This window comes from Ursus arctos, unplaced genomic scaffold, assembly GCF_023065955.2.
Source record: "Ursus arctos isolate Adak ecotype North America unplaced genomic scaffold, UrsArc2.0 scaffold_1, whole genome shotgun sequence".
NCBI classification, from domain to species: Eukaryota; Metazoa; Chordata; class Mammalia; order Carnivora; family Ursidae; genus Ursus; species Ursus arctos.
This window is the reverse complement of record NW_026622763.1, coordinates 51263643-51287851: the sequence shown is the minus strand read 5'-3', so window position 1 is coordinate 51287851 and position 24209 is coordinate 51263643. Positions and strand designations below refer to the sequence as shown.

General features: G+C 37.5%; 1 protein-coding gene across 2 annotated transcripts in view; it reads left to right on the top strand.

Moving 5' to 3' along the window:
• Nucleotides 1–24209, top strand: part of SLC25A12 (solute carrier family 25 member 12) — a 91201-nt gene that overhangs the window by 56841 nt on the left and 10151 nt on the right. For both annotated transcript variants that reach the window (XM_026492562.3, XM_026492565.4), the window contains 4 exons: nt 5744–5825; nt 7085–7243; nt 10598–10650; nt 10899–10979. In XM_026492562.3, coding sequence (XP_026348347.1) covers nt 5744–5825; nt 7085–7243; nt 10598–10650; nt 10899–10979 — 375 coding nt within the window. The remainder of the gene's footprint in view (nt 1–5743; nt 5826–7084; nt 7244–10597; nt 10651–10898; nt 10980–24209) is intronic.

The following is a 24209-nucleotide window of genomic DNA, read 5'->3' as shown; positions in this document are numbered from 1 at the left end:
CTTATCTGCTGCCATCAAAGTTTATTTCCACTGAATGTTCTCAGTTCCTTTAAAAAATAGGTGGATTTATTCCAGTTCATTGATTTATAAAATTTAATAAATTTATTAAATAATTGAGACATTGAAATATTTGAAGAGATTAGTGAATTTAATTTTGCATTTTGTACATTTATAAAAATTTGCTCTTGAAGCATAAAAAATTGCATTTCAAAAGGAGTTATTTTTCAGTGTTAATATGTCTATTAATACAGCTTACAATATTATTCATAATATTTCCTGTGCCGTACTTTTAATCTGTGACATGTTTATTTTATAACCAGAAGTTTGTACCTCTTAATCCCCTTTATCTATTTTGCCTATTCCCCACCCGCCTTCCCTCTGGCAACCATTATTTACAATAGCCAAGATATGGAAGTAACCCAAGTGTCCATCAGTAGATGAATGGATAAGAAAGATGTGGTACTTATACACACCTGTGCGCGTGTGTTTACGCGCGCACGTACACACACACGCACTCACACACCCACACACAGAGGAATGTAATTCAGCCATAAAAAAGAATGAGACTTTGCCATTTGTGACACCATGGATGGACCTAGAGTTCATTTATGCTAAATGAACTAATTCAGAGAAAGACAAATAGCGTTTCATTTCACTTACATGTGGTATCTAAAAAACAGAACAAAAAAAACCACACAGACACTTAGATCTTGTTTTATAAGGCCAAGAATATTGAATTCAAATCCAGGTGTGATTTATAGGCAAAGAATTTTGTTTTATCTTCCCTAGACTTGCCATTCCAATCATACATTTCAGTAGGTATTAAAATCTAGGCTTTTTCTTCCCCCCTTGTATGCTCAGTATAAAAATCTTCAGCTTTTCCTTCCTTTTCTTCTCTCCACGAATAGTGTGCTATTTTGAAGGGGCAGTTCTTTTCACTGGGTTGGCACACAGCCTGAAGCAGCGTGTGTTGGGCAGCTAGTTTGACTTGCTCACAGGCACAATCTTGCCCTACCTAATGCTCATTTGTAGAACGAGACATGTTCAACAAAAAAACCATAAGAACTTTCTACTATCAAATGAGGTCTCAAGTCTTTTCTTATCATACACATATGCTCAGGGAGCAGGTTAAAAATCAGTTAAGATTCTCAACTCTTATTTTGCTTTGAAAAACACTTAATTAATCTTGTTAAATATCACCTTCATGATCATAATCATAACCTTAAGAGGAAGAGTGCCTTTTCCTTTGGTCCATTTGCTCACGGTAGGCGATCTTCTTAGTGCTGAGTATTTTCTTTTAGCCTAAATGCTAAAAATTCAGTACACAGTCATTAACAGGAATGACAGCTACAGTAGCATTTCTACTTATGAATATTCATGAAGTGAAATCCATAGCATTAATTAAATTTACATACCTGAATACAAGTGAACCATAAGTTACAGTGCTAGTTAAGCTTAAAAAAACCTTCTTACTGACCATATATTGTACTTAAAAAAAAGTGCTATTTAATAAGGGCGGAGGCTAAAAGGCATTTAGGCATTTGGGTATTTATAGAGATGTTTTTAGCTAAGAATTAAAGCACACTATAATCCTTCAGTTTTCATAGGCTTTTGTAGGGCTTATAAACATTTTTAAAGGAAGAGAGGGTAAAGAAAATATATGTGGTTGAACAGAGGAGAGACTTTTCATATGAATAAGAATTAGTGGTTACTTGATTATTATTTGGGATCACAGCCCTTTTAGTCTATGAGTTTTAGTTCAACATATTCTTTTGAAAGGAGACATGGTTAGAAATAATAATCTATGAGAGTGAGGCTTATTTTCACTCAGTTTTGTGATTGAGAAACTCCATTTTGGAAAAAAGCTTTATGTGCATGTTTTTAAAAGTTAAAAATATATTTGCTATCCAAGAAACAGACTCTGAACTGTAGGGAACACACTGATGGTTACCAGAGAGGAGGTGAGTGGGGGGATGGGTGAAATAGGTGACAGGGATTAAGGGAAGTGCACTTGTGATGAGCGCTGGGTGTTGAATGGAAGTGTTGAATCACTATATTGTACACCTGAAACTAATATTACACTGTATGTTCACTAACTGGAATTTAAATAAAAACAAAAAAAACAACAACCCATATTTGCTGTGTGTTCAAAAGGTAGCATAATAGCCACATTGATTTTAAAAGATTTTTAAATCTAAGCTAAAATGCCATTACTTGAATTTCTTCAAAATATGTGATGTTAAAAACATCATCTTTGCCGGGGCGCCTGGGTGGCTCAGTCGTTAAGCGTCTGCCTTTGGCTCAGGGCGTGATCCCAGCGTTCTGGGATCGAGCCCCACATCAGGCTCCTCTGCTGGGAGCCTGCTTCTTCCTCTCCCACTCCCCCTGCTTGTGTTCCCTCTCTCGCTGGCTGTCTCTCTCTCTGTCAAATAAATAAATAAAATCTTTAAAACAAAACAAAAACAAAAATGTCATCTTTGCCGAGAAGATATCCATTGTGTTTTCAACTATGTTACCTTTGAAACAGATTATCAGAATTAACTGGTTAGCTTCACTTTATTCAATCAATGTTTAAAAAACAAACTGAAGCATATATGTAGTCAATATAATACATTGAAGTGGTACCAAAAAGATTTTTGGATTAATAAATGAAAACAAAAATTTTAAAGAACCATTTTATTCCATCTCATTCTTTAATAATTTCTACTTTTGTCTACGTTTAAATTGCATACTATATGTAATTTAATAAAGCATATTACTTAGATTTATATAGATATTATTAGTACAATGGAGCTATGTATATGATTTATAAATGAAATCATATATTGGGGTTAGATGCTTAAAATCTTCCTGGCAGGAGTGTTCAATCCCAAAGAGTTGTTGGAGCTGTTGACTTAAAGAATGATGGAGAGTCATATTCTTGGGTGGGCAGGAAGCTGGGCCATTACTCTGCTTATTGCCCATCTCACGATGAGACCTGTAGCAAGTCTTCTGTCTTGTCCATAGTATGGCCATCTTACCTTTGTATGCACAGGGGATTGACTGACAAATTAGTGCAGTGTGGTCTCACTGTGGATAGGAATTGTTGAAAGCATCCTCCTGATGGTCTCACCAGGGTGTTTATTTACAGAGGATTGAAAAACACTGGGCGTCCAAGGGCTGCATTAGGGCACAGGTCTTGAGTACTTGGTAAAGTACTTTCACCCTTTGGGAGATAGTAAATCTCTACAGTCTAAAATTAGTGTTGTTATTATAGTGATAAAAAGAACAAAAAGTAATATCTTTTTGGGTGGGCCGTTTTTTGCTATTCTATGAATGAATCAAAATTAGGCTTATACTCAAGGTTTTGTTAAAATATCCTACTCTTTCCCTTGTTAGATTTCAAATAAAAATATCAGTTTCCAATTATTAATTGCTCACTTTTTTTTACAAGGTGTAAATGAAACATAATGGATGGCTGTGTAGTTACTTGAGCTAACTTGATAGAAAAAAATGTATTTCCTATAAGATCATGATAACTACTCTGTAGTTTTCCACCTTTTTAATGATGGTTTCTTGCACATACTAAATTCAGTTTTGTACGTAATAGATGCACCTAATTGGATTATAATAAATTTAGCATATTGTGATAGTTGAGATTTATAAAATATGTACTGATATTATTTGAAATATTGGTGTGCCAATTTTTTTTTTTTGCCAAGGGTTTTCCAAGGGTCTCATTTTGACTTTTCATCAACCATTATTAATTTATTTTCCTTTTTATTATAGAATTTATTGAACTACAATACTGGGAAGCATAATGAGCTTTTAAAAGATCTCTGCCAACGGAGATCACAATCAGACATTAAATATTTAGGTATCAGATGCTTTGGTTAAAAACTGAAAACACACTTATTGTGGTACAGAATTTACAAAACAAGAAGCAGATAAAACCTTTTTATAGGCCGCTTCTCAAATTATTTGTAAATATCTGGGTTTGCCATATTTAGCTTGGCTAATTGAGCTTTGAAGAGATTGTACAGATGAAAGCAAGTCAGAGTAGACGAGCTTTTTTTCTTTCTTTTAGATTTTAGGCATGGATTCCCTCTCCATTAAATTATTCTAATGAGTGTATCTAAGCTTTTTATTATGCTGGTTTTGAAAAGCTTATTCCAGGTTAATATGTTTCAAATTTCCTTTATGATAAACCAAATATTTTATTCTTTCATCTCAAACTGTTTATAGAGCATAACTGCTGTCTTCATGAAGAAAATATTAAATAACAAGACTGGCAGACAAGTATAGACCAGTTATTTTAGATCCTTTATGCTGTGGGATACCTATGAAGTAACATTCCGAGTCACAATAGGATTTTTTTCCTTTGCATTATTATCATCATAGATTCTACGGTGGAACTATAAATGTGGCTAGGATAGTGGTTTTCAACCTAACTGCATAGCAGAATGATTTGAAGCCTTTAAAAAATAGATTTGCTCCAGGCCTCAGGAATTTATTTTTTTAAAGACCCCCAGCTGTTTTCTTTGCATAGGTATAGCTGGAGAATACATAGGTGTAGGAGAAGAAATCCTCAGTAACATAGGTCGGAAATATTGTAGTTAAGTAGTGATAACCTCAGTGGTGAGCTGCAAAGCCAAAAATAAGGGGCCAAGGCTCTGAATACTTGAAATAGTAGTTATTAAAGATTTTCACTTTAGCCCCAAAGAGAAGCACTTGACTTTGCTTTACAAATATAATTCCAACAATCCTAGTTATGTGGTTTCTCCAGCCCTAATAAATGAGAGGCGGCAAAACCAAACTAGAAGGCTGTTGGTAAAAGAAGTAATGTGTGGGAGGCATTGGAAGATAGAACAATCAGCTACGTTAGATCTTGATGCAGTAACTGATGGACTAGGAATACGACGACTTTAAGTCATTAGAGAAGGTAGATAATCAATATTCTCTGATTTAGGAATCAAGGTAGCGTTGGGTTTTTTTTAAAAAGAATTTATTTATTTTAGAGAGAGAGAGTGCGTGTGAGCAAGCAAGGTGGGGAGGGCCAGAGGTACAGGAAGAGAGAGAATCTTAAGCAGACTCCCGGCTGAGTGTGGAGCCCTACAGGGGGCTCGATCTTATGACCCTGAGATCATGACCTGGGCTGAAATTAAGATTGCGATGCTTAACTGACTGAGCCACCCCTGCGTCCCTCAAGGTAGTTCTTGTACATTTCAGAAATATATTAACATTTTAGGGGCGCCTGGGTGGCTCAGCCGTTAAGCGTCTGCCTTCGGCTCAGGTCATGATCCCAGGGTCCTGGGATTGAGTCCCGCATCAGTCTCTCTGCTCGGCGGGAAGCCTGCTTCTCCCTGTCACACTCCCCCTGCTTGTGTTCCTTCTCTCGCTCTGTCAAATAAATAAATAAAATCTTAAAAAAAAAAAAAAGGAAATATATTAAAATTTTAGGTTGGTTAAAGTAAAGAAGGGGGAGGGGATTTTATACCGGAAATGTTTATTTACCTGAAAGAGTCACTTCTCTGGAATGATAGTGTATTCCCCAATAGTAGCAGACAAATCAGGTATTAATAGGCTTGTAAAAAAAAAAATGGGGGAGGAAAAAAACAACAGTGTCTCTTTGGCTGGATGTTATTTATAAATGCTAATTGAGGTATCCATTTTAAAATCTTAAAATAGCTGAATTGTAGCTTTTTTTTTTTTAATTTGCCTTATACTTTTCCAAAATTTTTTTTACATGTTTTCCTCCCCACAGCAATCTCACGGTTTGGGCAGGCCTGTCTGGCTCCAGATTGCTGAGTCTGCTTATAGATTCACTCTGGGCTCAGTTGCTGGAGGTGAGTGACATGGCTATGTACTGTTCCCAGCTTGTGTGCCTGCAATATTATCTCCCTAGACCGAGACAGATCAGCAGAGGTGCAGTTTGTTGTTCCTGTGGGACATGACGGCAGGGCTTTCTGAAGTATTCCTGATTTCCACCTGCGATCAGAGGACTTGCTGCAGCACAGCTGGTCTTCGGGACAAAAGCTCTGTAAAAAAGTGAAAGTCTGGACGTGTGCTGCACTCAGCTTAATTATCCTGCGGAGAACCAGGATGAAGAAATGGAAATGATACTGTGTTAATGGTGTTGGGGATGCGGGCAGGCAGGAAATCAAGATTTGGGGTCGAAATCCCAGGACCTTATGAAATAAAACAACCTCCTAAAGTGATTTACTTTGGCTTTTCTACTTATATTTTTTTCCTCTCCCTTTTTACTGCTTGAAGAATACCTGGACTTGTAGTTACTATTTGCTAAAAGGAACCTCCCGTCCTGGCTCCTGGGCAAAATTTGAGAGACTTTTTTGGCTTGAATCTCTCTACAGAAAATGTGTAGGAATCTGAAGTTGCTTTGTGAAGAACCTCGGAGGTGTGATTAAAATGTTTATGATTTTTCCTAACAAGCCTGAACTGATGAAACTATTATTATTTTTTTTCGTTTCAGTTTTAGAAGTTGCAGAACATGTTTTGGTTTTCAACAGTTGAAAGATATAGCACTCTAATTCATTTTATACATTTTTCAATCTCTGAAAAATTCTAAAGCCTGGCATTTTTTTTTTTAAAGACCAAATTCTGTACAAAGGGATAAGGTCATGTTGTGAGATTGGTTCTGATATTATGCTCGTAACTAAGATTAATTTACCAAAATGCTTTAGTAAACCAGGTTTTAAAATTACAGATACCTGTGTGAACATACATGGTTATTTAGGGGTAAGTGGTATTATATTTAGGCACTGAATGGAAAATATAAAGAAATATGTTATATATAATAGTTTCATGTTGTTACAAAAAATCAAGCCTTGATGATTTAATGTTGGTGATGACTTGAAAATCCACTGCAGTTGTTCTCGGAAGCAGATGTATTTATGGACCCCAACTGCTAGCCTGCCATCCTTCAGCGGCGTGCAGTGTATGGGAGAAGGAAAAAACACACAGTCTCTTTTTGTGAGAGTAGAGACTGCGTTTTGTTTTCTAGTCCTTTGAGATGAGATTTGTTGTCGTTAAAGATCCTCCACTTAATTGTGCTCTCTTCTAAGCCTAAAAACGGTTTTATTTGCAGCCGTGGGAGCCACCGCAGTGTACCCTATAGATCTGGTGAAGACCCGCATGCAAAACCAACGTGGCACTGGCTCTGTGGTGGGCGAGCTCATGTACAAAAACAGCTTTGACTGTTTTAAGAAAGTCTTGCGTTATGAGGGCTTCTTTGGACTCTACCGGGGTGAGTAAGCCTATCTCAGCTGCTGAAGTTAGTGACTTGATCTCCCCAGCAGCAGATTTTTAGCTCAGTCATTATGAAAATCAGTGTGTAGCCTGTCCAGTCAGACTAGAGCTGTTTCTCTCTCTTTATTTTCTTGTTGCTTGTTTCCCTTTTTACACTCTTCCCGGTAACTAGCATTATTAGTCTGCAGACAAGGCCTTCCTTTCTTCTTCCTGCTATTTATGTTTCATGGAATCCAAATCCTGCATTTTGTCCCGACATGGGTCTGTGGTCACTGTGCTCTTAGAAACTCAGGCACATGTCTGCAGGTTGAATAAAGGATGACAGCTAAGAAGTAGAGAGCTGCTTTTCTCAAAGAGAGGAGAGAGATGCCTCTTTTTTCTGAAATTGAAGCCAGGCTGTTACCTGAAGGTGAGTTTACCCCCTGTGCCCTTGTTTACATTGAAAGAGATACCAGATGTGTTTGTCTCTTCCGAGGAGACCATTCATAAGTGTTTTTTTCCAGTGAGTCATCTGAAGTTAAAAAAAAAAAAAAAAAATGAGTCAAAGAAAACCTTTGGCTCCAGGTCTCATTCTCTGTCCTTTCCTCCCCTTAGCTCAGAGGCACTGAGTAAAAGCAGAGAGATTTTCTTTTGCAGGGAATGTTACCACCAAGTCAAGGCTGAGCACAGTGCTGTCAGCATCGAGGCAACAACCCCCTGTAGGATTCTTCCCACCCCCGTGGGCTTTGTAGGAACTTGTTCTCTTTGGAGAGGGAATGACTTTCATGTGCATGTTTTCGCAGAAGAATTTAGGGTTTCCTTTGGGAGGGAGATTAATTTTTTAATCCCTTTGGGCGCCACTTGGAATTCTTTGAAAATATTCTCTACATGCTCAAGTCCAGAGCGTTGATGTAATTTACTGTACTTATTTGCTTGCACACACGGTCTCATTAATCCCTAGCTCACTCTGAGCTCTGTTGAACTGTTTGGCTTAGAACCTCTTCCTTGGAAAGAAAGATTGGACCAGCACAAAGCTTCTGCTCACGGACAGGAAAAAACACCTCTGATTAGCATTATTTGCAGATATTCGAGTGAAAAATGTATCTCTGATACATTTACATTTAAAGGAGAGGGTCATTAGGATGTTCATTTTTGGCATTATATATAGAATAAGAAAAGAGAGTGGTCTTGGGGGCGCCTGGGTGACACAACGGTTAAGCGTCTGCCTTCGGCTCAGGGCATGATCCCGGCGTTATGGGATCGAGCCCCACATCAGGCTCCTCCGCTATGAGCCTGCTTCTTCCTCTCCCACTCCCCTGCTTGTGTTCCCTCTCTCGCTGGCTGGCTCTATCTCTGTCAAATAAATAAATAAAATCTTAAAAAAAAAAAAAAAGAAAAGAAAAGAAAAGAGAGTGGTCAAATCAAACTAGGCTCAAATACCCTGCTCCTAAGAACGCATGTTGTTAATTTTACTCAAATATTCAGAGCTCTAGCCTCTCTAAATTCTAGCTGTATAACATGTACTTACTCCATGGGAAAAGGTGTGTATTGTCCAGAATACAGATCTGTGCATGGGAATGCTTATTTTAAGCTGTATTAAACCCTGCATATCTAGATTTAACGAGGAATTTAAGAAGGGTTGAGTGGTGGTAAGGTTTTTATTTTTTTTTCCTTTGTCATCTCCAGTCTTTCTTTGTTGAATAATAACCTTTCTTCCTCCTTGGTATACTTTTAAAGAGAATGTTCCTATTAGAAGTAACCTGGATATATACTGCACAGTTTAGCCGTCTCAGTGGATGGATGCTTACAGAAAGTTTCATTTCCGAGAGATGGCATGTTAATTAAATGGGTCCAATATGCAAGTCTGGGGGTGGGGAGAGGTGGAGGGATTGTTAGCTTTATTCAGGATGTGAGCTGATAAAAATCAGTTCTTTAAATGAAAGACTCTTGTATTAGGGAGAAGATTGTAGGAGTCCTGTATGTGAACACTATGATTATTGAGATTGTCATATATTGCTTAGAACTGGTCCATTATTCTGTCAGGTGATTGACAAAATTGTTGACAGATTAGCTTAAATTTCTTTGCAGGCAATAGTGATAAAATGACATAAATCAGTACTTTATTAAAATTCCATGAGCCTTATTGAGGCAAGTTGTAAAACAAATACACACGCTGACATGGTTGTATGGAAGTTAGATTAAAAGTAATAGGACCTCATAATCATGAAGGTTAGAAAGTTAAGACTGCCATCTGCTGATTTATTCTTTTAAATCAGTCTGCTACCCATTAAAGGTGTGTGCAGATTTGTGTTTGTCATTGATAATTCAGTTTGACTGACAGTAGCCTGTATGTATGATTACTTGCTGGCTCTCAATTCATAGAAAATCACTCAGCAGTATCCTCAAAGTAGGCTTAAGATCAGCAGTGAGTGTGCAAACACATACATAACTCCCCCATGGCTGGGTGATTTAAAGGGTATAGAATGTTTATTGTTAGCATCTTTAAAAAATGTATGCAAAAAATGTACGCCAGCAATTTGGATAATCTGTGTGCTTTAGGAAGCTGAGCCTTATGAATATCTACAGATGTTGAATTGTTTATATATTTTTTCTTTTCCAGTTTGCAGCCAGCCTGGGAAATTTAACTTTCTAAGAATAATGATTTCCTTTGTTTTAAGAAGGGTCTTTTGAAATATCTTAAGTTTGACATATATTAGTAAATAAGAATGCAGGAGGCATATGTTTTTGCTTGTAGAAGACACCCATTAAATGATACTTAAAACTGCATTTTTCTTTGCAGTTTTGGCTTCCTTTAAATGAGTACTGAATTCTGGTTTTCTCTGAAGAGAAAATTATGGGAGTTGGTGTTCTGTAATAACCAAACCACCGTATGCTATTACATAGGTAATAGCATCATTTGTGGCAAAATCTGGGTCCACTCAATAACATGCTTTGCAGAGGTTTTCCGAACACACAACATTGGCTTCTCTAAAGTGTTTGTGTATGTTTATATGTTGTTGGTTGTAAAGGGTGGGGATTTGGTTACATTTTTATTGGCAGTGTTCGGGAGTAGAGATCATGGGCTCCATTCCTTCCTCAGGTACTTTTTTTGGGAGATGTTAGATAACTAGGCTTTAAAGGAAGCATGCTTAAGAAAAGGGTCTATAGCCTCAAGAAAGCATAGCATTATATTTGACATCAATAATTATCACATACATGTACAGAGTTTTTAGGATAATTCATTTTTCCATATTTTAGTGAAAACCCTTAAATGTTTGATAAGTAAATAATATGGGAGAAACCACTACTTGTTGGGTTTGTATATTCATGTCTAGTACATTCATATTGCTAATGCTTCTCTCTGTTTACCTAGGTCTGATACCACAACTCATAGGGGTTGCTCCAGAAAAGGCCATTAAACTGACTGTAAGTTTCTTTCTCATTGAATTTATATGTCATTTGTTTAGATTATCATTAAGCTAAAAATTAATGCTGATGCTGCTGAGACTGGCACACTACCAAGACATTTGTAAAACTTTCAGCTTATTTGTAGACATTTGATAATTCTTAATTTTATCATGAGACAGGTATTTTGATGACTTGGAAAACCAGTAACATACCAGTAAAGGAAACGGTTAAGAATTCCGGTTAACTGATGTCGTCTTTCTGATTAGGTTAATGACTTTGTCCGGGACAAATTTACCAGAAGAGATGGCTCCATTCCACTTTTAGCAGAAATCCTTGCCGGAGGTTGTGTAAGTATTAATACTGGGCATTTCTCATGGCAAGTGTGTTCCTTTAACCTTTTTGCACATTAGATATATCTGAGTGACATTCCTTCTGAACTCAAGGGATTCTAAGATTTTCTCAGTGATCATAAGGAATGCTTTCTAATTTCATTGCATGATCTGTTTTTGAGTGAAAAAAAGAGTTAGTATTTTTATCAGCTCTGACTCTTAAAAGCTCCTGACATTACCTTCCACACTTTTTAAAGTTCTGATCCAGATTCTTAAATATCACAGAAAATAGAGTAGTGGGTGGAGTTCCCATACATTTATATTGCCTGGAACTTTAAAATAAGTGAGATGACTGATTAATTGGGCTCTTATATTTTAGGTGTAGGACTGAGTAAACCATTGTGGAATAATTATAATTTTCCTTCTTAGGGAACAGAGGTTATAGCAAACAACCATAATTATGTTAAAGCTATTACAATTCTGAATGCAGAGATTCAGATTATATTCACTTACAGCACAAAGGTTTCTGTCTTTAAAGTGTGAGCATGACATTGGATTTAGACCAATTCTCAAATTTAAGTTTGTAGCTCAACTAATTTTATTTGTGCTGTTCATTTCAAATTTGTTAATACACGATTTGTTTAAAGCTTATTTAGTCTATTTTGTCCCTGAAACCCTTAATAACTTCCAGTTGAATTGGCTGACAGTCTTGGCTAAACCCTCCTCAGTTGCTTGTGGAACTTGAGGTGATGAGGTCAATGACCTTTGCAGCTTTTAATTCTGTGAAGATGCCCCAAGGGTCAGAGAGAGCGGCTGCTCTGGATTCTTTTTGATGAGATTTGTCAGCCTGGTACGTACCTGGTTCCTCACCTTTGTGTAACCAAAGTTCCTATTGAAAAGGTGTTTGGGGCTGTGTGTGTGTGTGTGTGTGTGTGCATTTGTGTGTATGCTTACACACATGCCCATCTAAGTGCAATCTTAGGAAGCAAACTCACCTCTTTCACTGACTTTCTTTTTTCATGAAGGACAAATAATGAATATAGAATAAGACCTTTGTTTAAGCAAATCACAAAAAAAGTAGTTTCTCTTTTCTTTACCCCAATTAGATGCTGTAATTATTTCTCTTCAAATGAGAGAATGTTTGCAAATTGTAAATATTCTTTTTCTCAATGGTTTTAGGTTTAGTTTGGTTAAGAAGTTTCCAGACTCAGTTTTCCCACTGCTCAGGCATATATTTACCAGAAATCTCCTAAGTCATGCTCTTTCTGTTCCGTGTAGCTAATTATTTCTGTTTCCCTTTGTAATACCCAGAGGTTTTTGCCCATGAAACTGACCTGTTCCCATGTCTGACATGTGACCTAAGTGGTTAAACTGTAATCAGATCTTTGGTTCCTTTGTTTTTCCTACTGTGGACCCTGTTTCTAGGTTTGAACTTTGGGAATTTCTGTTGAAGTCTAGGGTGCCTCGAGGGTTGTGCTGACACTCTAAATCTCTTCTTTAATCATGAATCATTTCTGAGAACTTTGATGGATTGTCTAGTTGGAAATTGACAGCATGAAAAATAGACAGGTTAGGCTCTAGGCAGAATGATGAGGTTGTCTGCAGTTCTTCACCTCAAACATTTTCTGCTTCCCTCTTTTTTTCTAAATCTCTTCATTCAGGGAGGAAAGAAAATGTGTAATTATTGAGTTTGTACTGATGAATTCAATCACACTACAGAGTAAATGATTGTTAAAGCATAATCTGCCACTTCTCCCCATGTCTGTGTATTTCAGCAGAGAATAAAGCCTTAAAATGAGTGAGTCTCTTGTTTAAAGAATATTAGGCATTGCGGAATATAGGATGCTCTCTTTACTGAATGAAACCTGGTAAGCAGCCACCAGATAGACACAGGGAAGAGTGGCTGCCTGTGAGCCTGATCATGAAAGCCCCCACCATCCTGGATAGTGGTGGTGATATGATGTGCAGCGTCCCTGTGGGTGTTTGACTAAGTGCTTTCTGTATCACCAGCTGAGAACAGTGCTGCTGTTTTCTCAAAAATCACTCAGTTTTAAAGATGTACCTTGTGTTAACCTGTTGCAAAATGTGTTAACCTAATGCAGATTAATTCAAGAGAAATGGTTCAAACTGAATAGACAGTATTGGCTTTATAGGTTTTTCCCCAGCAGAGGGATCATCTAAGACCCGGGCTCTGAGTTCCCTATATATGGGAGAGAAATTCTGCTATAAAATTGACTGCTGTCCTGTAGGAAAAATGGTGTTCATTGATCTAGATAATGAATTGACCAAGAAATAAAAATATCCAGTCCTCAGACCTTATTTTTTTTGGTTGTTTGTTTTGTTTTACGATGTATTTTTAAGAGTATGTGATATTTGATACATGCAGAAAAGTACACACTATAAATCTAGTACACACTATAATGAGCATCTGTAAACTTATCACTCAATTAAAACGTTACTGTCATTGACACTGGTTTTTGCTTCTAATGTAGCTCTAATCTGCTAAGATTGTTAATGAGCAGTAGGGACTTTGCCTAGCCAAACATTTTATTTTCTTATTCATTTTAGAGAGAGAGAGAGGAAGAGAGAGAGCACGAGTGGGAGGGGCAGAGGGAGAGAGAATCCCAAGCAGACTCTGCACTGTGCACGGAGCCCAGTTCGGGACTTGATCCCACGACCATGAGATCATAACCTGAGCCAAAACTAAGAGTCAGATACCCAACTAACTACACCACGCAGGCAACCTCCCCCCCAACGTTTTATAGGCATTATCTATCTCATTATTATTCCCAACTAGAGTTGAAGAAAATAAATCTAAATGAGATCCAGACTTAGTAGGTGGTAAAGTTAAGATTCAAACTACTTTTGTTTTAAATCCATATTTATTCATATTTAGTATATTTCCATTCATTCATTCTTCCATTTATTAATTCTCATTCAACAAGCTGTCAAGGCTGGGAAGGATTTATTCTCTTTATTCCTGTGAAGGGAACCAGACTTAGGTTATGTTTACATCTCATAGATAAAGGGTAGTTCTTGATCATTCTCACCAGATAAAACTTAATCTTAAGTCTAATCATATTCTACTGTGGTAATTTCAAAGCAGAATTCCGTATTGTGATTTGCTGCATTTCTCCATATCACCAAAGAAAATACATGCTTCTGATTAGAAGTCATCGTGATAGCTACCGTTCTTGAGCGTCCTGCCCTGGACTGCACTGGACAGGCATCATCTCGTTATTCCCAGCCAGAGTTGAAGAAATTAAAAGCTCAATGAAATCCAGCACTTAGTAAATGGAAAAATTGAGATTCAAGCCACTTCTGTCTCCAAATCCATATTCTTCAATATTTGGTATATGTTTCTATTCATTTATTCTCTCATTTATTTATTCTCTCACTCATTGAATGCCTGCTATGTTTCAGGAATATTTTAAAAAACAGCAGCGTTACTGAGCTATAATTCACATACGCTACAGTTCTCGCATTTAAAGTGCGCAGCTCAGCAGTTTTTGGTGTATCCACGGAGTTGTGCAGCTGTCACCACAGTCAATTTTAGAGCATAGTTATCACCTGAAAAAGAAACCTGGTACCCTTCAGCTGTTGCCCATCAGTCTTTCCTCTCTCCCCCTACCAAGCCTTAGGCACCCACTAATAAACTTTCCATCTCTATAGATTCACCAATTCTGGACATTCCACATAAATGGAATAAAAAATGTGTGGCCTTTTGTGTCTGGCCCTTTTCACTCAGCATTATGTTTTCAGGGTTTATCCATGTTGCACTATGTATCAGTACTTCATGCCTTTTCATTGGTGCATAATATTCCATCATCTAGATGTATCACATTTGGTTTATGCATTAGTTGTTGAACTTTGGGTTGTTTCCACTTTTTGGCTATTATGAATAGTGCTGCTGTGAACATTAATGTTAAAAGTTTTGTGTGGACATATGTTTTCACTTCTCTTGGGTGTATACCTAGGAGTGGAATTGGTGGGTCATAGAGTAACTCTAATTTGTATTTTGAGGAACTGCCAGGTTGTTTTCCAGAGTGGCTACACCATTTTACATTCCTACCAGCAGTGTATAAGGGTTCAGATTTCTCCACATTCTTGTTATTGATTATAGCTATCCTAGTGGATATGAAGTGTTATCTTGTTGTAATCTAATAACTGACATGTTGAGCATCTTTTCAAGAATGTATTGGCATTTGTATATCTCCTTTGGAGAAATGTCTATTCAGAATTTTTGCCTGTTTTTAAGTTGGGTTGTCTTTTATTATCAAGTATAAGAGTTCTATATATTTAGAGTCCTTTATCAGACATGCGATTTCCAGTATTTTTCACTTTGTGTCCTTTGAAGAATTTTCTCTCCCTCTCCCTAAGATTTCAGTCTTAAGTTTATTGAGACTTGTTTTGTGGCCTAACGTGGTCTATCCTGGTGCTTTTTGGTGGAATGTTCTGTATGTGTTTATTAAGTCCATCTGGTCTAATGTATCTTTTTTTTTTTTTTAAGATTTTATTTATTTATTTGACAGAGATAGAGACAGCCAGCGAGAAAGGGAACACAAGCAGGGGGAGTGGGAGAGGAAGAAGCAGGCTCATAGCAGAGGAGCCTGATGTGGGGCTCGATCCCATAACGCCAGGATCACGCCCAGAGCCGAAGGCAGACGCTTAACCGCTGTGCCATCCAGGCGCCCCTGGTCTAATGTATCTTTTAAGGCTGATTTTTCCATATTGATTTTCTATCTAGATGATCTATCCATTGATGTAAGTGGGGTATTAAAGTCCCCTACTATTACTGTATCACTGTCAATTTTTCCCTGTAGGTCTGTAAGATTTCCTTTATATGTTTAGGTGCTCCTATGTTGAGTGCATAAGTATTTACAATGTTATATGATCTTGCTAGAATGACTCTTTTATTATTATGTAATGCCTATTTTTTTTTAAAACAGGTAAAGCAATTTTTATTTATTATTTTTTTAAATGTAAATTCAATTAATTAACATATAATGTATTATGGTTTCAGAGTTACAGGTCTTTGATTCATTAGTCTTATATAATACTCAGTGACCATTATATCACTTGCCCTCCTCAATGTCCATCACCCAGTTAGCCCAGCCCTCCCCCTCCCCCTCCAGCAACCCTCAGTTTGTTTCCTATGATTAAGAGTCTTTTATGGTTTGTCTCCCTCTCAGGTTACATCTTGTTTTATTTTTTCCTCTCTTCCCCTAAAGTCCTCTGTTTTGTCTCTTAAATTCCACATATCAGTAAGATCATATGATAATTGTTTTTCTTTGATTGATTTATTTTGCTTAGGATAATACCCTCTAGTTCTATCCACATCTCTGCAAATGGCAAGATTTTATTTTTTTGATGGTTGAGTAATATTCCATTGTATATATATACCACATCTTCTTTATCCATTCATCTGTCGATGGACATCTGGGCTCTTCCCATAGTTTAGCTATTGTGGACATTGCTGCTATAAATGTTGGGGTGCAGGTGTCCCTTCAGATCACTACATTTGTATCTTTGGGGTAGATACCCAGTAGTGCAATTGCTGGACCATAGGGTAGCTCTATTTTCAACTTTTTGAGGAACCTCCATACTGTTTTCCACAGTGGCTGTACCAGCTTGTATTCCCACCAACAGTGTAAGAGGGTTCTCCTTTCTCTGCATCCTCGCCAACATCTTTCATTTCCTGATTTGTTAATTTTATTCATTCTGACCGGTGTGAGGTGGTATCTCATTGTGGTGTTGATTTGTATTGAGCAATTTTTCTTGTGTCTGTTGGACATTTGCATGTCTTCTTTGCAGAAATGTCTGTTCATGTCTTCTGCCCATTTCTTGGTTGGGTTGTTCTTTGGTTGTTGAGTTTGATATGTTCTTTGTAGATTTTGCATACTAGCCCTTTATCTGATATGTCATTTCCAAGTATCTTCTCCCATTCTGTTGGCTGTCTTTTGGTTTTTGTCAACTGTTTCCTTTGCTGTGCAGAAGCTTTTTATCTTGCTGAAGTCCCAATAGTTCATTTTTGCCTTTGTTTTCCTTGCCTTTGGAGACATGTCTAGCAAGAAGTTGCTGTGGCCAAGTCAAAGAGATTGCTGCCTGTGTTCTCCTCAAGGATTTTGATGGATTCTTCTCTCACATTTAGGTCTTTCATCCATTTTGCGTCTATTTTTGTGTTATGGTGTTAGGAAATGGTCTATTTTCATTCTTCTGCGTGTGGTGTCCAATTTTCCCAACACCATTTGTTGAAGAGACTGTCTTTTTTCCATTGGATATTCTTTCCTGCTTTGTCGAAGATTAGTTGACCATAGAGTTGAGGGTCCATTTCTGGGTTCTCTATTCTGATCCATTGATCGATGTGTCTGTTTTTGTGCCAGTACCATACTGTCTTGATGATTACAGCTTTGTAATAGAGCTTGAAGTACAGAATTGTGATGCCACCAGTTTTGGTATTCTTTTTCAACATTCCTTTGGCTATTCAGGGTCTTTTCTGGTTCCATACAAATTTTAGGATTATTTGTTCCCCCTCTGTGAAAAAAGTTGATGGTATTTTGATAGGGATTGCAGTGAATATGTAGATTGCTCTACACATTCTACACACAGACATTTTAACAATATTTGTTCTTCCAATCTATGAGCATGGAATGTTTTTCCATTTCTTTGTCCTCAGTTTCTTTCATGAGTGTTCTCTAGTTTTCTGAGTACAGTTCCTTTGCCTCTTTGGCTAGGTTTATTCCTAGGTGTCTTAGGGTTTTCGATGCAATTGTAAATGGGATTGACTCCTTAATTTCTCTTTCTTCTGTCTCATTGTTAGTGTATAGAAATGCAAATGATTTCTGTACATTGATTTTATGTCCTGCCACTTTGCTGATTGCTGTATGAGTTCTAGTAATTTTGGGGTTGAGTCTTTTGGGTTTTCCACATAGAGTATCATGTCCTCTGCAAAGAGTGAGTTTGACTACTTCTTCGCCAATTCAGATGCTTTTTATTTCTTTTTGTTGTCTGATTGCTGAGGCTAGGACTTCTACTACTATGTTGAACAGCAGTGGTGATAGTGGACATCCCTGCTGTATTTCTTACCTTAGCAGAAAAACTCTCATTTTTTCCCATTGAGAATGATATTTGCTGTGGGCTTTTCATAGATGGCTTTATGATATTGAGGTATGTTCGCTCTATCCCTACACTGTGAAGCGTTTTAATCAAGAAAGAGTGCTGTACTTTGTCAAATGCTTTTTCTGCATCTATTGAGAGGATCATATGGTTCTTGTCCTTTCTTTTATTACTGTAGTGTATCACATTGATTGATTTGCAGATGTTGAACTACCCTTGCAGCCCAGGAATAAATCCTACTTGGTCGTGGTGAATAATCCTTTTAATGTACTGTTGGATCCTATTGGTTAGTATCTTGGTGGGAATTTTTGCATTCATGTTCATCAGGGATACTTGTGTATAAATCTCCTTTTTGGTAGGGTCTCTGTCTTGTTTTGGGATAAAGGTAATGCTGGCCTCATAGAAGGAGCTTGGAAGTTTTCTTCCCATTTCTATTTTTTTGAAGCAGTTTCAGGAGTATAGGTATTAATTCTGCTCTAAATGTTTGGTAGAATTCCCCTGGGAAGCCATCCGGCCCTGGGCTCTTGTTTTATTGGGAGATTTTTGATTACTGCTTCAATTTCCTTGCTGGTTATGGGTCTGTTCAGGTTTTCTATTTCTTCCTGTTTCAGTTTTGGTAGTTTATAGTCTCTAGGACTGCATCCATTTCTTCTAGATTGCCTAATTTGTTGTCATATAGTTGCTCATACATGTTCTTACAATTGTATTTCTTCAGTGTTGGTTGTGATCTCCTCTTTCATTCATGATTTTATTTGGGTCGTTTTTGTTTTCTTTTTGATAAGTCTGGCCAGAGGTTTATCAACCTTATTAATTCTTTCAAAGAACCAGCTCCTAATTACGTTGATCTGTTCTGTTCTTTTGGTTTCTATTTCCTTGATTTCTGTTCTAATCTTTATCACTTCTCTTTTCTTGCTGGGTTTAGGCTTTATCTGCTCTTCTTTCTCCAGCTCCTTTAGGTGTAGGGTTAGTTTGTGTATTTGAGACCTTTCTTGTTTCCTGAGAAAGGCTTGTATTGCTATATACTTCCCTCCTAGGACCGCCAAAGATTTTGAACAGCTGTGTTTTCATTCTCACTTGTTTCCATGAATTTTTAAAATTCTTCTTTAATTTCCTGGTTGACCCATTCATTCTTTGTAGGATGCTCTTTAGCCTCCATGTATTTCAGTTCTTTCCAAATTTCCTCTTGTCATTAAGTTCCAGTTTCAAAGCATTGTGGTCTGAAAATATGCAGAGAGTGATCCCAATCTTTTGGTACTGGTTTAGATCTGATTTGTGACCCAGGATGTGATCTAGTCCCCTTCCATGTGCACTCAAGAAGAATGTGTATTCTGTTGCTTTAGGGTGGAATATTATGAATATATCTGTGAAGACCATCTGGTCCAGTGTGTCATTCAAAGCCCTTGTTTCCTTGTTGATCTTCTGCTTAGGTGATCTGTCCATTGCAGTGAGTGGGGTGTTAAAGTCCCCTACTGTTATTATATTATCATCAATGTGTTTCTTTAATTTTGTTATTAATTGGTTTATATAATTGGCTGCTCCCATGTTAGGGGCATAAATATTTACAGTTGTTAGATCTTCATGTTGGATAGACCCTTTATTATGATATAATGTCCTTCCTCATCTCTAATTACAGTGTTTGGTTTAAAATCTAATTTGTCTAGGGGCGCCTGGGTAGCGCAGTCGTTAAAGCGTCTGCCTTCGGCTCAGGGCGTGATCCTGGCGATCCGGGATCGAGTCCCACATCAGGCTCTTCCGCTATGAGCCTGCTTCTTCCTCTCCCACTCCCCCTGCTGTGTTCCCTCTCTCGCTGGCTGTCTCTCTGTCACATAAATAAATAAAATCTTTAAAAAAAAAAAAAAAAAAAAAAAAAAAAAAAAAAATAAAATAAAATCTAATTTGTCTAATACAAGGATTGCCACCCCAGCTTTCTTTTGATGTCCATTATCATAATAAATAGTTTTCCACCCCCTCATTTTCAATTTGGTGGTGTCTTTGGGTCTAAAATGTGTCTCTTGCTGCGATGCCTTGGTGGCTCAGTTGGTTAAGTGTCTGCCTTCGGCTCCCTGGGATCAAGTCCCACATTGGGCTCCTTGCTTAGCAGGGAGCCTGCTTCTGCCTCTGCCTGCTACTCCCCCACTTGTGCGCGCGCTCTCTCTCTCTCTCTGATAAATAAATAAATAAATAATATCTTTTAAAAAAATAAAATGAGTCTCTTGCAAACAGCATATCAATGGGTTTTGCTTTTTTATCCAATCTGATACTGTGTGTCTTTTGATTGAGGCATTTAGCCCATTTACATTCAGAGTAACTATTGAAAGAGGAATTTAATGCCATTGTATTACTTGTAAAGTCCCTGTTTCTGAATATTGTCTCTCTTCTTTCTGGTCTATATTACTTTTGGGCTCTGTCTTTGCTTACAGGCTCCCCTTTATTATTTCTTGCAGGGCTGGTTTAGTGATCACAAATTCTTTTAGTTTTTTTTTTTTTTTGTCCTGGAAGCTTTTTATCTCTCCTTCTATTTTGAATGACAGTCTTGCCGGTAGTCGTTTATCTCTCTTTTCTCAGCTTCTTTATTCTCCGTCATTTGGTCTTCTATACCACTAATTTTCTCTTCTGCCTCATTTATCCTAGCAGTTAGAGCCTCCATTTTTTATTGCATCTCATTGATAGCCTTTTTTCTTTTGATTTGATTCGGTTTTAATTTTTTTATTTCTCCAGAAAGGGATTCTCTAGTGTCTTCTATGATTTTTTCAAGCCCAGCTAGTATCTTTATAATTGTTATTCTAAACTCTAGTTCCAACATCTTATATCCATACTGATTAGGTCCCTGGCAGTCAGTACTGCCTCTTGTTCTCTTTTTTGAGGGAAGTTTTTCCATCTTGTCATTCTTGCAGAATGTGGTTGCTTTTCTATTTGTAGAGCTGCAGCAATTCTTTTCTTAGGTCTCCGGTTGAGTTCACAGGTGTTCAGAATGATTTGATAGCCATCTAGCTGAATTCCTGGGACCAAAAGTTCTCCTACTCCTCCACCATCTTGAACTCCTTTCATAGTTATAGTTATTTTTACTGCTTTTATTTTTTAACCTTCACATTAGCTTTATACGTGGTTGCACCTCTCAGCACCCTCATCCTCAGAGAGGGTTCCAACAGACCCCTCTTCTTCCAGCAGATGCCTTATGCCTAGCCAATGAATCTCTATCACATGTGGTCTAGGTGCCCTCTAACCTGCTGCTTTTGTGCTGGGTCATCGGGTGAGTGAGTGTGACATGAACCCTTCGAAAGGGGAGTCTTTGTTTCCTTTACCCCTTTGGATCTCTTGGTTTTTAAAGGCAGACATTTTGGGGACTTGTTTATCTGGTACAGGTCCCAAGAGTTGGAGTGCCTGATGTGGAGCTCAAACCTGTTGCTCCTCAAGGATATTCTCTGTATTTGTGAGACCGCTCTTGCTGTGGGTCATCCCAGCACGGGTGGGGTTTTTGGCCATACTGCATTTCTGCCTGTTTATCCTGTCTCAGTGTGGTCTTTTTATCCATTGTTGTGGAGAAGCTGTTGAGCTGGTTTTCACGTCTTTTTCGGAGAGAATTGTTCTGTATGTAGTTGTAGATTTGCTGTGTTCTGGGTTTTCCTATACCATCATGTTGACCTGTCCCCTCTGTGGCGGTTTTTTTTCAAACAAGAGATTATGTAAAGTTTTGTAGACATATCTATAAACTTAAATGGGAAAAAAATTTAATGTCTTTCCAAGTCACAAAAGTAGAAAGTTTATTAGTCTAAATAGACTGATCTATATGTATTTTTAAAACGTCCCATTGGTAAATACCTATTTTTATGTTTCAACTCTAGCCAGAGCACATACATGCCTGATCCCATTACCTCTTTCAGAGAGTGTATACTTCTGAATGGGTAGAAGTCTTAATCAGAACATCTTTATAGCTCAGCAAAAAGCTAGTGTAATCTTATCATGTTGCAGACGTTCTTAGCCCTGTGTGAACATAGCTCCTGAAGAGCACATCCCTTCCCTTGATATCTTGCGTTCAGTCTGCACGGTGCTCTCACATCAGTGCACAAGAGCTCTGTGAGGTATATAGGGACATCCATTGGGATCCCTATTGTCATATCAGGAAACCAAGGACTGGGAAGGTTATGACCCGTCCAAGGTTACAAAGTTAATGACAGTATAGGTCAACAAACCTAGAATCTTTGTACTCTTCCATGCTTCCTCCCTTCAGCCTATGGGTGTCTACACCCATAGGTGCAGCAAGAGGTCCACTTGTTAGTTGGAGCATTTACTAACCCTGGGGCCAAGATTTGTAGCTGACCAGCCCTTATGCTGTGTCTTCCTCAGCAAACTGAGTTTGCATATCTCTGAAGAGTTGTTGGAAATAGTACCTCCAACTGCCATCCCAGGAATCAGTGTGCTCCCAGCTTGATGCTTGCATACTTATGTGAACACACGTACGTATGTGAACAAATTCAGAGTCCATGTATATTTATGTTGGAGTGGCTCATGATAGGTACACAGAGGATTTGACTCTTCCTTTACCCTAGTTAGGGGTATGTGTAGTTTTGTCTATTCATATCCTAACACCCTGGCATATGTCAGTGACTCAGCAGTAAGCAAATTGCAATTTTTTCCTTTTAGGTTATCATGGTCCTAGGCTATTTTAGAAAGAACCATAGCATTTCCCATTGCTTTATAAAATATCTAAGAGTGTTTGGTTGATGGCGTGTGAGACAGAGTCACTGTTCCTATTCTTCTTGAGTCAGTCCTGGTGACAGCTAATTCTGTGACTTTTATTAGCTTGGTTATTTTAAATGCACATGTTTTGTACATCTGTTCAAATTCCTAGTGTGGCCTTAAATTAACGTTAGATTTTCATCAATCTCTGTAAGGGAAGACTTTATAATGAATTGTTCAGATTGTGGTTGGAGGGAAATAATTCCAAACTACAGGAGAAAACAGATCAAAGAAGAAAGTAAACAGGAGACTGGGCACAAGCAGGGCCAGGTCCCCTGCCTCTTTGTGGACTCTGCCCCTGGGGTAGGATTTTGAGGGCAGGAGGTTGAACAGGCCTAATCCTGTGTGCAACCCCTTGGCCTCAGGCATATCAGAGGCCTGGTGACATCTCAGTATTACATCCTTTTTCTCCTAATTTTTATTGTCTACTTTAGTTGGTTTCTTTTCTCATTAAAAAAATAATTATGTGACACAAGATTAAATGGAAGTGTTTACATTCTTTCCATTTCTGTTATATATAGATAACCATTCAAAATGAGATGTGTTCTCTTTTGTTGTGTCATTTGTAATTCATTTCTAGAACAAAGAAACAATTTAGTAATGAAAACTGAAAGCCTCTAAAAGTTTTAATATTAATGCTTGTCTCTGTTTATAAGAATAAGCAGCACATTTGAAGAGGGAAATTTCACCATTAGAAGTTTAGAAGCTAATTTTGATGATTTGGTCAGTGAAAAAATTCACCAACATGTTGTATGGAATGGTGTTACCTAATGTAAGCATCAGGATGTCAAATTAGACCAAGTCCATTTAAGAGTACAGAACTGTATATCATCATGATTTAATTTGAAATTTTATATACCTTCATTATTTCAGATAACTAGCTGTATTTGCTTAGATTTTTTTTTATGTTTTATCTACATAGATGGATAAGACTGTTTAAAGTTTTGGATCTAGTGCTAATTAGTTTTTAAAATGCATTTAGTGTATATAAATTAGCAAATTTATCATGGGGAAGAATGTGAGAGAGGACCTAGTCTGTAAAGGAAGCCATTGTTTCTAAGACCAGCTCTGTTTCTTGTTTTTTGGTTGGTTATGGTTGGTTTTTTGTTGGTTTTTTGTTTTTGAGTAGTTAACCGTTCATGATTCAGAATTTAAAAGGAACAATAGGATATGCTTTAAAAATTCTTTCAGGTACTCATTTCTCTTTCCAGAAGGTAATTAATATTTTCATGTCTAAGCCATTCTAATTTTGATAAACTAATTTTGATCATTGCATACCTATATTTTATGTTTGGTTTATGTTACCTGGCGTAATTTTATTACCAGATCTTATTGCTTAAGAGCTTATAATTGTTTTTACTTAACTATTTCCTTACTGGGCATTTACATTTTTTG